The 13924-nt window shown below is 37.0% G+C and overlaps 1 protein-coding gene across 1 annotated transcript in view; it reads right to left on the bottom strand.

Annotated features, from left to right (window-relative positions):
* The window catches only part of LOC149280615 (metabotropic glutamate receptor 5-like), a 108339-nt gene that overhangs the window by 16559 nt on the left and 77856 nt on the right, over positions 1-13924 (bottom strand). The window contains exons 4-6 of the mRNA XM_089500325.1: positions 10389-10635; positions 4035-4203; positions 2014-2140 (exon numbers count right to left, since the gene is read on the bottom strand). Of these exons, the coding sequence (XP_089356451.1) occupies positions 2014-2140; positions 4035-4203; positions 10389-10635 (543 nt within the window). The remainder of the gene's footprint in view (positions 1-2013; positions 2141-4034; positions 4204-10388; positions 10636-13924) is intronic.

Below are 13924 nucleotides of genomic sequence, written 5' to 3'. Positions count from 1 at the left end.
TTTGGGATGTGATAGGAGAGGATTTCCTAAATGTATGCAAATTAAGTATGGAACAAGAGAAATTAGCGAAATCGATGAGAGAAAGGGGTGACTGTCTTACTTTTCAAAAAAGGTGAGAGAATGGATTAAAAAAATTGGAGGGCCATCTCTTTCTTAAACATTGATTATAAGATTTTGGCGAAAGTAATAGCAAACAGATTAAAAGAGGTGGCTGACAAATTAGTAGGTGAGGAACAGGCGTGTGCTGTACCCAGCAGACAAATGAGCGAACATTCAAGATGTTTAAGGGATGCGATTTGGTACTGTAATGAAAGGATGCCGCCTGTAGCAGTGGCCACAATTGATTTTGAAAAAGCATACGACAGGGTCGTGCACGGATTTATGTTTAAAAACTTGGAAAAAAATGGGAGTGCCAGTTCAATCTGGTGTCTGACAAGGATGCCCTCCGTCCCCTATTTTATTTGTGTTATCGAACCTTTGTTACAATGCATCTGAAGAGATAAAGTAGTGAAAGGTGTGGAAATCCCGGGAAGTGGAAAAACTTTTTTAAAAGTGCTTGGCTATATGGATGATGTGACAGTGATATGTCGGACTACGTATAGCTTGAGGAGAGTGAAACTCTTGACTGATGTATTCTGTATGGCGAGCGGTTTAAACGTGAATTGGAATAAATGTAAGTGCAAATTTTTTGGCAGGTGGGAGGAAATTACCTCATGTGGATGGCCAATTGAAAACGTAAGCATTGAAGTTCTGGGTATTAAAAAAAATGAATAACATTTTTTTTTTTTAAATGAGTGTTCTACACAATCATGGTTCCTATACGGCAAGCACACATGGATGAAGATATTCTTCTAGTTCGATATTATGTTGTAACCTCCACTTTTGCATCTGGTAGCGATTGCTGTAGCAACCATCTGGACACTGCTGTACTCTGTAAAGGAATTTCCCCCCAGCAACCTCTGTGCAGCTGGACATGTGACTGTCTCCACCAATGACAAGAGAGGGATCAGTCTTAGTAGAGGGAAAAAGGAACTTGAAAGAGAAAGGGGTTGCTGACAGACCCAAAAGAACTAAAACTGATTCCTAGCGCTCCTCATCACATTAAAGTTGGTGAAAAGGCTGCATAAGAGTAGCCTGCAGCAACCTGTGAACAGGCAGCATGGACTTGCACACTTTTGCAAGGTTATGATCGCTACATAAACAGACACACAAAGCCCTTTCTATGTTTTTTCCATAGAAATTAATAGGTGGTCTTAATGAAAGGTTCTGTAGCCGTATGACTCAGAATAATAAGCAATTGTAGATAATTACAGCACAAAAATCCTTTGAGGATGAACGGTTGCTACAGTGAAATGTCAAATTTAGCATACACATTAAGAAATAACACTGTAAGACAAATATAAATCTCGCAGGACATTAATCTGCTTTGCCATTCGTTTTACATCCCAGATGCCAATAGCAGTTACCTAAACATTGCAACTTTCTAATTAAGTGAAGTTCCCGAACTATAAATTACCCACATTCCACTTTACAAAGAGGGAGGTAGGTAAGTGAAACAGCCATCCAGCAGAGGTAGTAAAATGAGGCCAAGAGCCAAATAAAGTTTGAGTTTTTTTACAGCACGAAAACACAGACAAAATTGGGGTTTTTCTGCTACTTCATTCTATGTTTATATGTTTATTCAGCATTAAGAGCACAAATAAGCAATAATAGCATCTATCAGCACTACAGAGTTGTACCTCCCTTTACATACTGTAAATATAAAAAAAATAGTATAACGATAAAAAAATATACATTAACACCAGTCGTGGAATGTGACATCATAGATGCCTGTATGACTGCACAGGAGTGCATTATACAAGATAATCCTACAACAGCAATCGACAGCAGTTCGGGCCTCTTTTCATACGTCGTAGTAATCAGGAATGCCATTATTTTTGTCCTGCATATTAATTATCTTGTACAATATTTATAATTTTACACGCAGAAAACTACAGTTTTGAGTCATTGTACCTGTAAGGTCATCAGTAGGCCAGGATCCCAATTCACACGCTTTACACGTATATTCATCAAAAACTATTTCATTATCCTTGCAGGGTGTACATGTCCAGCAACAGCTCACCTCCCCTTTACGGATTACCTAGAATTTTAAAGAAAAATGCCGTGTCAATGGACAACATTAATATATAATAATTTGTATAAAATTAAAAGTAGCATATTGTGGTGTACAGGAGAAGGTATAAATCTATTTCTTAGAGGGTGATACTTATTAGTAATAACAATGTTTAAAGGTAATTTTATTTGTTTGCTTAAGAAACTGGAACATTAAAAAATGTCCCTTGCAGGAACAACTAAAACTTTCAATATATCGAAAATCAATGTTTTTATTTTTTTTCTCATCGTTGACTTTGCAACTACTTCTTCGTAAGTGTGTACAGCAGATTACTTTTCTCCTTACTATAATGATTTGATGCATTACATTATTTTATTATAAGCATAGCTGGGAATTCTAAGGGTTTGAACGAAAGAAATAAATAAAGGGTGGCAAGAATATTTATTCCACAAATTTGTAAACTGTATGTCGACTGGAAAAACTAGTAATCTGAAAAAATAAATTAATAAATTAGGTTAAAATAAATAACTTTCACTGAACAGATATGGTACAGCATAACTCTTATCACTATATACTGAGCCAGATATTGATGGTGGTACAGCGTAACTCCCATCACTATATACTGAGCCAGATATTGACGGTAGTGCAGCATTACCCATACCACTATACACTAAACCCCTAAAACAGCCTGTCTGTGCCACTGCTGCCTCTATAGCAGCCTGCCTGTGCCACTGCTGCCCCTATAGCAGCCTGCCTGTGCCACTGCTGCCCCTATAGCAGCCTACCTGTGCTACCCCTGCCCCTAAAAAAGCCTGCTTGTGCCACTGCTGCTCCTGAAACAGCCAAGGGGAAGCAAGAACCTGGGCAAGAAAAGAGAGTGCAATCTCCACAGCGGTAAGCTGCATGCCCGCACCCCCCTGAAGAATGGAACCTGGGGCAGACTGCCCCCCCTTGGGTACGCTACTGTATATACAGGCTTCCACTTTTGTTGTTTCCTCTGCTTGTTTTGGATCCTTTACTAAATTTAACGGATCATCTACTAAATATTGTTACACAATTTCTACGTCTTCATCCAGGATGAAGGACTTTATTCGGACCAAGACACTCAGCGATGAATGCATAATTTAAAATTTTATATTCCTTTTTTTTATTGAATTACATATACTTACATGATTACATATGCATAGATAGGGAAGCTCAAGCAGTCTGAAGATAAACATCTGTATATTTTTATACTTTATGCCAACTGCTGGAACTGTTCCAATCTTTCTTGTACAGAAATAACAGAGAATGGAGCTATTTCTCTCTCTCAGTTACATTTACTTGGCAAACAATCACAAAAGCTCTACAAAGAACTATTTATATCCCGATTAAATGTATCCTCTGCCTCTTCTCTTGTTTGTTTGTCTACCAGCAATAAAACAGAATACTGAGCTGTGCTGAATTAGGAGATGGTTTACTATACTCAGACAATTCCACTTTAATTGGTCTCTCTTTACTTTTTGTTTGGTTATATTCTATTCTCTAACATGGCATTTAAGGAACCTCTTAGATGTACAGAGCATTATGTTGACATTAGAATAGTGTAGGCTTTAACTATAGTTTTATAAATGTAAAGGGATACTCTGGCTAACATAAGCACTTTAATATATATATGTGTGTATATAGAAACCCTCTCACAGTGTCACTGGAAAGACCAGAGGTAGGGAAAGCCTGAATATCTGTTCAGGCATTCAAATGCTGTAACTATAACAGTGCTCATACCCTATCAGCTCAAATGCGGTGATGTTAAATCCTGCTGACCAAAAGGTAAAATCTCCAGCTCAGTTGCTGGGTCTCTGTATTCGTAAACTATACTCAAATTAAACATTAGCGATTGGTAGAATTTTATTTCCTCTACTTTTGCTTTTATCCTGCTTACCTTGATTTCCCCTTTTGCACAAGGTTCACTACAAACAGATCTGATGAGTGCATTTTTGTTTGACCAAATTTCGTCATCATCCATCTTCAGTTCTCCATTGTCCCAACTTCCCACGTTGATATAATCAAAGTAATCTTTTCCCATTTTCTTAAAGTTCATGATTTCATACCTTGAGGGGTAGTAGAAGTATTATTAAACACTCATCTACAGACACCAGACAAGCCAGAAAGCTTGTTTTTCCCTCAGAAATCTCATGGTGCTTCGACAACCACAAGGGATTCTTGGTAGGCACATGCAAATAAGGTTAACAATTATCACCTTTGCCTCTATATCCACTTTATACATGGATCCCTTGAAAGTAATTGCCCGCTGTACAAGACAGCCTTTAGACAAAACTCGGGAAGAGGTACAATAGCCAGATCACTGTTTCGTCCTTCATGGGACTCTTCAGTGACTAGTTGAGGCTTGGGGTAGCTAAGAAATACCATTACATAAGTTATGGTGGGTAAAAGGTGATGGAAACCCTTCCACTTAAATTTAAGGGGTAGTAGAAGTATTATTAAACACTCATCTACAGACACCAGACAAGCCAGAAAGCTTGTTTTTCCCTCAGAAATCTCATGGTGCTTCGACAACCACAAGGGATTCTGGGTAGGCACATGCAAGGAAAATATTACATTTTTTCATCAGGAAGAAAGAATATAAAAGCATAGCTTTGACCAGCTAATTTAAACTACAGGATAAGCTCTTTCTAAGCAGGAATCATGGGGACATGATCATTTTACTAAAATGTTTCGCTCAATGTAATGAAAAATGTGTCCTTGCTTTATAAAATATGCAATATAAAGGGCAAACATCATTAAAGGAGACTTCAGAGGGTCTCATATTTCAATACCTTGTGAAGCTCTAACAGGAGATTCCACAACCTGGGGGAAATGTACAATTACAAGAAAAAAAAAGATTTTAACCTGTCCTCCTAATACCAACCACCTGCATTCTTAAAGAAACCATATGTTCTCCACACCTTTGAGATCTCTACAGCACTGACTCCTCAACATCACCCTCGCTCGTCAGCAACATCACCAACACTCATTTTAAAACAAGCAGTCCCTCGCCTTCTGTTACCTCCTCTTCTCCCTCTGTATGGGAGTATGTCTTAACTTGTATTAAATGTTATTGTAAATTTTTTTTTAACATTTTTGCTGGTGCTCTGTAAGTGATGTAATGTACTGTGTCATGTAAAACACTGAAAAATCTTAAATGCTTGCTTTATCAATTACTTTAAAACATGTTGAAGGATCATGACTACTAGTCAAGAATGGAAGAAGGTTCCTCTGTTACTGTAAAAAAAAAATTCTGAAAGAAGAACATGCATACATAATTCTATGAAACAAATTGGATGGACGTTATAAATCAGTTAGCAAAATCTACTAGAAATGTACATTTTCTTTATAATTCCCCAACTGAGCAGCTCTGCGTTTAGTTGGCTGATACAGTTCCTGATCCTACCTCTCACAGGCTGAATACATGGGCAATAGTGAAGTTCCAGCCACAAAAAGTAGTCTCTCAAGGGTCATCCCTATCATCTATCTTGTTTACCATCTGCGTCAAACCTCTCGCAGACCTCATACGATCAAGAGGGCTATGAGGATGACACACAAATATACCTTGGAGCGTCAGAACAGGACAGAAAGCATGGCAACGTCATCGCATCATGCCTCAGAGACATTTATGATGGTTAACTTACTACAACCCAACCCAGATAGAACTGAAATGATGGTGCTATAATCCAGATCTCGCCCATCAAGCATTACGTCGCAACGAGTAACAGGATTCTGCCCTACCATAAGTAACCCCCATGCCCCATCTCAACACGTCAAAAATTTATGTAATGGACACATTTTCATTAAAACCTCAGATTGAGACAAGTAGGAAAACTGCTCTGAAATTAGTATACATGGTACACAGAATAGCACGTATGAAAACAGTAATCCCATCACTAGTCCTATAGTCTAGACTGCAACAACGCCCTATACAGAGACATGACAGACTGTGTTCTCCTCACTAAAAGCAATCCAGACTGCAGCCAGAATCATCTCTGGGAAACAAAAATTTGATCACATATCTCATGAAACTACATTGGAAACGTTCAAACTCCTTGCAATGGTACACTACACACTATATGAAGGCGGATAATTATATTTACAGGAGATGTTCACCCTATGACCTCCAATCCTCCTCAACTGCTCAAGCAAGACATGCTACAACGAAACCGAGGAAGCCGTTCTGTGCTCGAACGCCCTCCCGACGCCTATCAGGACAACAGAAGACTCGCCACCTTCAGGTGGAAACCAAAAAACATTCAACGAGGCATTGCCAACTTATTCTCTCTTACCTTTCCCAGATAATGCACCCCCTACTCCCTTTTTTGACCTCGTTAAGCATCTACACCAACAAAACTCATAGATAGATACAGTACGTTGCAGTTTTCAAGTAAGTAAGAAAAGATTCAGGTCTAATTTAGTCCTATTTCTCAGTTGCACGGATGCATTGATAGCAGTGTAAGAAAAGAACCCATCGGACCATCTAGTCTGCTTTCTTAATCATTTTTGACTTACTACTTTTCAAAGATAGCTTTATGAACAGGGCCGGCCCGACAATGGAGCCGAGTGGGGCAGCCGCTCCAGGCGGCACTTTTGAAGGGGCGGCACTTCGCCGCCCCAAGCCCTTTTTTTTTTTTTTTAAAGCGAAAGAGAGAAAGGGGCGCCGAGTGGTTTTCGCTTACCAAGCTGTCAGTACCCGCTCGGCGCCCCTCTCTCTCTCCTCTGCGGCGAGTCTCCCTGTTGGGTCTCGGTGCCGGCTTGTAATGCTGAGTGCCGGAAGATTTCCTCAAACAGGGAGACTCGCCGCAGGACTGCTGAAAGGTAAGTACGAGGGGGGGGCGGCAGGGAGAGGAAGGGTAGATAAGGGGGGGGGCATTTTAAAATTCGCCCCAGGCGGCATTTTGCCTTGGGCCGGCCCTGTTTATGAATAACCCAAGCATTCATGAATTCCTCTGCTTATTTCCTTTGCCTTTTTGACAAAAGTATATCGGATAAGGCTTGCATTAGCTATTACCTGGGCACTGCATGCACTACATGCACATATTATTCTCTATGTACTAACACAGCTATCATTTTACTATATTTAAAAAAATTTTATACAAATAAATTGAAATTGCCGAGTATAACTGACTAGCTAAATTATAGGAAAACATTAATGCTATGAAGAGTAAATGAATATTATAAATTTATAAGAAACTACTTATTAGTCTACAATGATTAAAACGATAGTAATAATCACACCAATTAAAATGACAGCGGAAAAACCATTAAAATGAGTTAACACATAATATTGAACTTAAGGAAAAGCAGATAGGTTTCCATCAATAAAGAATGTAATACATTATAAACAAACCATTACAATTAAGAGTATAAAAATGATTATTTACATGACAATTAAAAAAACTCAACCATATTTATTTCAGATGTATATCAACGATAATATAACATAAAAACCCCAGAAATATTCAATATATTCAATACCTTTAGTGGAAGTAAAATAAGTTGCAGATGCCACTATGTGAAAAGCTTGGTAGATGTACTATAGTTGGTTCAGGACGAGTAAGGGTTGTAGATAAAAAGCATGTCCCACATTCTGTGCCTCTTTATAATTTGTTTGCTATGCTTTCAGAATGCAGTCTTATCTCCCAACTCTGCTGTAGAGGTCTCAGAGACCCAGTATCCAGCTTCACAAGTAGAAGACTGCATTTACTCATAAAAAGGTAAGAATAATGGGAAGTTTGTAGACAAACCAACAAGGGAAGTGGCTGTGCCAGATTTAGTATTTACATAATGATGATCAATCACTCTATTGGTCACCGGCAGGGGGCTCCTCTGGCATCAACCAATGAAGGGCAGCTGCTCTTCATTGTTGATGCCAGACGAGCCTCCTGCAGGTGACCAACAGAGTTGTTCTTACAGACCTTTAACTCCTGATACCGAAGCCATTGGTCTCCCCGGTCCAAGTTGCTCCGAGGTGTACTTTGCCCTGCCCTTTTGCCATGGGGGCTCAAATCCCTGTTCCTCCCAGGGCAAGTTGTTCAGAGTGTTGTCTGAGTCTGAGACAACCGCCCTGAGCAACTTGGCCTGGTTGGATTGGGGATTTGAGTGAACCATATTAAACCCCATGGTTTTGGAATGGGATGGCCAATAAGCACATGTAGGTGCTATTGTCAGGTGTCCCCATACTTTTAGACATATAGTGTATTACACTACACAATATATATATGTGATAGAAACCCATTTTGTGTATACAATGTGAGCATTTATCTTTATATCCTGTTCTCAGGCTCTGTATGATTACTTCTACTCCTTATGACTGAAGAAAAACTGGTTTTATTTAATTTTGTTCAATGTTAATCACTGTGTGATTAGGACCGAGTCATTCTACTGTTTACCAACCAGCAATGCGATAAGGACTCAGAATGTTTGTCTAGGATATTGCACTACCATAACAGAGCTAGAAAAAATACAAATGGCTTATATGCACCTGTCTAAAAACATTGTATCAATCAAAAACTAGAACTGTTTAATAAAGGAAAACGGTATTTTTTTTTTTTTTGGTTGGAGGTCCACTTAAAGAAGTAATGAAGATTTTTCATTGCTGAATAATATCGATTGGCATAAGAATTCTAATTGGCATACGAATTTCTTCAGGTAGCAGCAAAGTGTCATGAGACTGAAGCAGAATCATTTCTGTTATGTACCTCGGAATCAAGAACGATCGGACTTTTCAAAATGTGACCCTTACCAATTGCTAGCTACAGTAATTGACTACTACGCTCTAATGTACATTAATAGGTGAAGACCACTGTAAAAAAACACCAAAAACAGTCTTTAACCTAAAGTCAATAAAAAATAGAGAGTGCGGAAGTAGATTGGATGCTAAGTGTGCTAAACGTGACGCAGCGGGATGCCTGATTTAAATCAAATGTCAGCTACTCTTGGTGTTAAGCTCCTAGAGCTCTATTTGTCAAAATCAGATTCTCTGGGCTATGTGGTATTGACTCGCTGTGGTTGGGTTTCTGCACTTAAAGGGGAACTCTAGCCAAATTCTTTTATGACTAGCGTCATAAAAAATTGATCTAGTATTTGCAAAATGTTTTCAAGCAACCGTCTTTATCAGCCATCCCTATTTTATCTCTGCTATTTAATCCAATCTACTTCACAAGCACCCTGAGCACCCTTAATAATACTGTCTGTGGCAACAAATAGAATGTCTCAGTCCTAAACAACCAGTCGGACTCTCTGACTAATTACATTTATTTACAGCAGCAGCAGACTCCGTAGCGCTGTCACAATCAGAGGCAGCAAAATCATTTAAAAATCACACAAAATAGCAACTGTTACAGAAGGACAAGAGTGTGGTTGAGGGGGAAGTGAAACAGCAGAAGAGGACGGCTCTGATAGGGATGAGTTTACAAAGTCAGGATGATCTGTAGAGGTTGTTGATCGTTCAGATGGTTCGATAAGGATGATGGCTGAATATTAGAAAGAAATGTTGTATCCTTCTCGAAAAAGGTGTTTTTTAAGAAAGCCTTTTGTTGAAATTTGCGTACGAGGTTGATAAAAAATAAACTTAACATGTCTGTTTCAAAGGTATTTTTTACAACATTTTTTCTCATCTGCCTAAAACTTTTGCACAATACTGCATCCAAAAAATACTCTAAAAATAGCTATTACTTAAATATGAAAAGAGTACTATTTTTAACCGTATTTATTAACGCTTTCGATAATTCATTCATTATATTTTTATATTTTGGCAATGTATACATCAGGGTACGGCTGCACATTTTTATTGCTTATTTTAGAACTGAAGGATGTATTTAATTGAAATATTTTGTATTTTTTTAAAAATTGGATTAAATTGTCCCAAGTCAGAATTGCACCAGAAAGGTTATGTGTCTAAATTAGTGAACTAAGTTGGCTTTAATTTGTAATTAAAGTCATTAATTTATTATTCATACAATTTACAGATCCATTTCTCTTAAAACAAACCATAAGTGAACTTTTCTCTAATATTTGCACAGTTACAAAAATATGAATTCCTCTAAATGCATCAAATTCATCAAATATATATATTAATAACATAAAAAAACATACAAACTAATATTTAATTTAAAATTTTAATTTTATGTCTAATTATATTATTTACTGTATGTTTGAAAACTAATTGAATAAAAGAAATATTGAATAAAAAAAAAGATAAAAATGAAATAATAAAAAAATAATAATTTAAAAAAGTCAAAAGTACCTTCCAGGTGAGTCTCCATTTTCATCGAAAGTGATCATGTCACCTGAGACTCCGGTGAAGTTGGCTTTCATGATGTAGTCTAGAAGTTTTTGGCCATCAATTGGTTTCATGGCATCACAAAGACCATTATAGCCCGGGCATAAAATCATCTGCATATTGTGGAGACCGTAAGCCATTGCATATATCGCATTGATCACAAAACCCATCTTTGAATCTTGAACATACTGAGACCTTAGAGTTAATCGACCTGGGAAAAAATGAAAATAAAAAGAATTTTTTTCATTAGATTTTGATTAAAAAAAAAAAGGTTTTCAGATATGAAGAGCATACTTTTTTTTCATAGGTCTAAGAAAACACATGTATATAAAAATAATCTGTGACCTTAAATAAAAGGAGTCAGTATGATACAAAAGTATGCAAAAAGTATGGTAGAATTAAGATGACATTATCTGGGGAAATTAATTTTTTTGGTGTAGGATAAATTATTCTCAGGTATGTGATGTATTAACATTATGACAAATTATTTATTTTTTCTTTTCACTTATTATTTTATTATCACTTATTATTTTTTAGTAATCCATTTTATCAAACAGCAACCAACAAATGCATTAAGGATCGTGTGACGGGATATTTAATATTTAATGCCGTAAATAGGCGTTTTTTTAATGGTATTCGCTGGGTATGCGCTGAATTCTTGCTTTGTTTTATGGACTAAGTTGGTCATTATTATTGCAGCAGCAACCCGGGAATCTGATGCAGTGCAGTCCGACTGATTCAGCTCATTGGTAAGCAATATAGTCATGTCAAATTAAAAATTAATTTAATTATTTAATTCATTCATTTTAAAAAAAAAGAAACACTTGGAATCATACTTGATTCTTAAAAAGAGTCAACTTAGAACTTCAGACGCGGCCCCCACAAATTATAAAATCACTGGGTTATAACAAAATTTAGGTTGCTAAATATTGTATTATTTTTTTTAATATGCAACCATTAATAAGAACTGCAATGACACTAACTATGACCTTTGGGGGTCCCTAGGCATATAGCTCTTGCCCCTACCTTGGGAAAATTAAACCCACACACTCGCATACACCCACTCACCTTCACCATCATACACTAAAAAGAAGAAATGATAATATTCTCCTTTTACTTCAAAGCCATCTTGCCGGTTGGTATAGTAAATGACTACACGGTATACACAGCACTTTTTACAAAAAGAAACTCGCCGGCGTTAGGTCTTCATAGAGAATAGTGAATGCAGTGAGATAAGAAGCCACTGCCACACATTAACCATTGAGTCAATATATCCTATATGATCCAGCTGCACCCAAAAGGCATTTATTGCAATGATAGCACTTAGTTTCCATCTTATACTTAAGAGCTAAGCTTTTAATTAAAAGCCTGCACGCTCTCAAAGCTTGGTGATTTTATTATGCATTAGCTTCACTTTGCTTGCTTTGTATATGCAGTTTTTATTTCGAGCCTTGGGCCTTTTACTCTGTTTTCTGAGTCACATCAAATTCATCTTCCCCATTGAAAACTTAATTCACTTTTTCATAGTCGGTGCTTTAAACGGTGACCTAAAGATTCCAGGCTAATACAGTGAGACTTTCCAAATGAATTGAAATCTCCTCTTAATTTTCAGCCCTTTCTTCAGATGGAAACTTGGAGCTGTGGTCAAAAATTTGCATACGTGAATTGTGGTCAAATATTTGCATACGTGACTTGAGCATAAAAATCTCTTAGAAAGAACTAACATGCCAGCGATCCTATTTTTCATTCATGATTTTGGATTGCACTCATCGATCTATAGACCCTTCATAGCACAGTGGCCTCCAGATACCCCCCTGGACTCACAACAAACACATGATGTGTGCTCGGACATGATGTCATATCCCAACAGAAGAGAGCATGACCTAAGTAAAGCCACCACAGTTTGGTTGCATGGAAGCCCAATGAGTGGAGGCACATTTGGGAGCAAGACGGGCCCTAGTAATACGGCATGTCCCCTGGATCTGCCCACCATCCCATTCTACATTCTTGCACCTTTTTTTAGTGGAAGAGGCTATTAGATTAGTGCCCCTGCCCTTAAATTCTGTTCCAATGCACCTGGCCAAGCAACTTCATGGTTGGAACATCTTTCACTTTAAGTTTATTTATTTTTGTCTGTTATTGTCCCTTTTGTGGTTTTTATTGGTAATAAGAATAAGAATTTGTGACAGCCTAATAGTGCGTGATTTTTTGCCACATTATAATTTTGTGCTCGCAAAAAATATGAAAATGAGACAATTTTCCATAACTTAAATGGTTATTTTCAGGATGGATTTGGACATCAATAGTATTAAAACTGAGGTTTCTAATGCTGTATTCAGCAAAGTATGTGGCCCAGCACCTGTAAGGATTTGGTAACCAGTCCATTAAAAATGGATCATAAGCCAATAAAGTCCAAGTAAATCAAGTAATTATCAGGCCTTGGTGACCATACCGGTAATTAGATCTTCGGTTACCCAGGTTAACCTTACCCTTATTGGTTTGCTGACAGTGGCAGGATTCTCCCTGTCACAATATGGAACCAAAATGCCATTCTCCTCCCCTGAACATCATTCAGGAACATTTCCTTTTAAACAGCTTAAAATGTGGATTTCCTCTAAATGACTCTGTGTCCGACCCCTCTAATATAATTTAAACATGGAACAAACCACGGACTACCTACACACATTTCTGGAAATTAAATTATATATTTTCTTTTTTCAAAAAAAAAAAATTACTTATGAGAATGTATAAGGGGATCATATTAGGTATGAGGGTTTCTTATTTGACGCAACACGTGATCTCCCAAATAGAATGCCTGGATCAACCAAAGAGACATAGTAATTGTTGCAATTAGGCTTCAGTGGCGTTAATTCATATTTGTTGGCAGGGAAATCTCATTGTCATGTGACATGCAATATTATTTAAACTTTGTGTTACTATCACTTCTTATATCGTATTTAAAATGCCACATTTTGTATGGCAATATTTTGTAATTATATTTTATTTAAAATAAAAACGTTAATTGCTTGGATTCAAAAATAATAATAATAATAAAATATATAAATATATATATAAAATCTTTAGAATGTTTAGTCTTTTGAATTCTAAAATTACAAGTAGGAAGATAGAGGCAGCTAACCGATCAAAGGGAACTTGCTTGTTTTAATGGAAGCTGCATCTGTAAAGAATATTAATCAGGAATCCCGCGGTGGGCACAATTTTTTTTTTGTAGAGCGTGGGTGTTTCTGTTCGACCGGAGGGGAATATTCACTCTCCCGGCTGCTATACTATTACTAGATTAATCCAAGCTGGCACTGCCATGCTGTGTGCATGGATTCATTTTCAGTAGATAAACTACTTAGCAGGCAAATACATAAATCTTTTTTTTGTATATATATATATATATATATATACATATATATATATATATATATATATACATATATATATATATATATATAAATATTTATTATACTGTACTATTCCAGGTGGTTAGAAAC

The sequence above is a fragment of the Sceloporus occidentalis genome, unplaced genomic scaffold, assembly GCF_023333645.1.
Source record: "Sceloporus occidentalis isolate IW3139 unplaced genomic scaffold, rSceOcc1.0.p SCAF_151, whole genome shotgun sequence".
Classification (NCBI taxonomy): Eukaryota; Metazoa; Chordata; class Lepidosauria; order Squamata; family Phrynosomatidae; genus Sceloporus; species Sceloporus occidentalis.
Note: the sequence above shows the minus strand (reverse complement) of the source record. Positions and strands in the feature narration are given on the sequence as shown.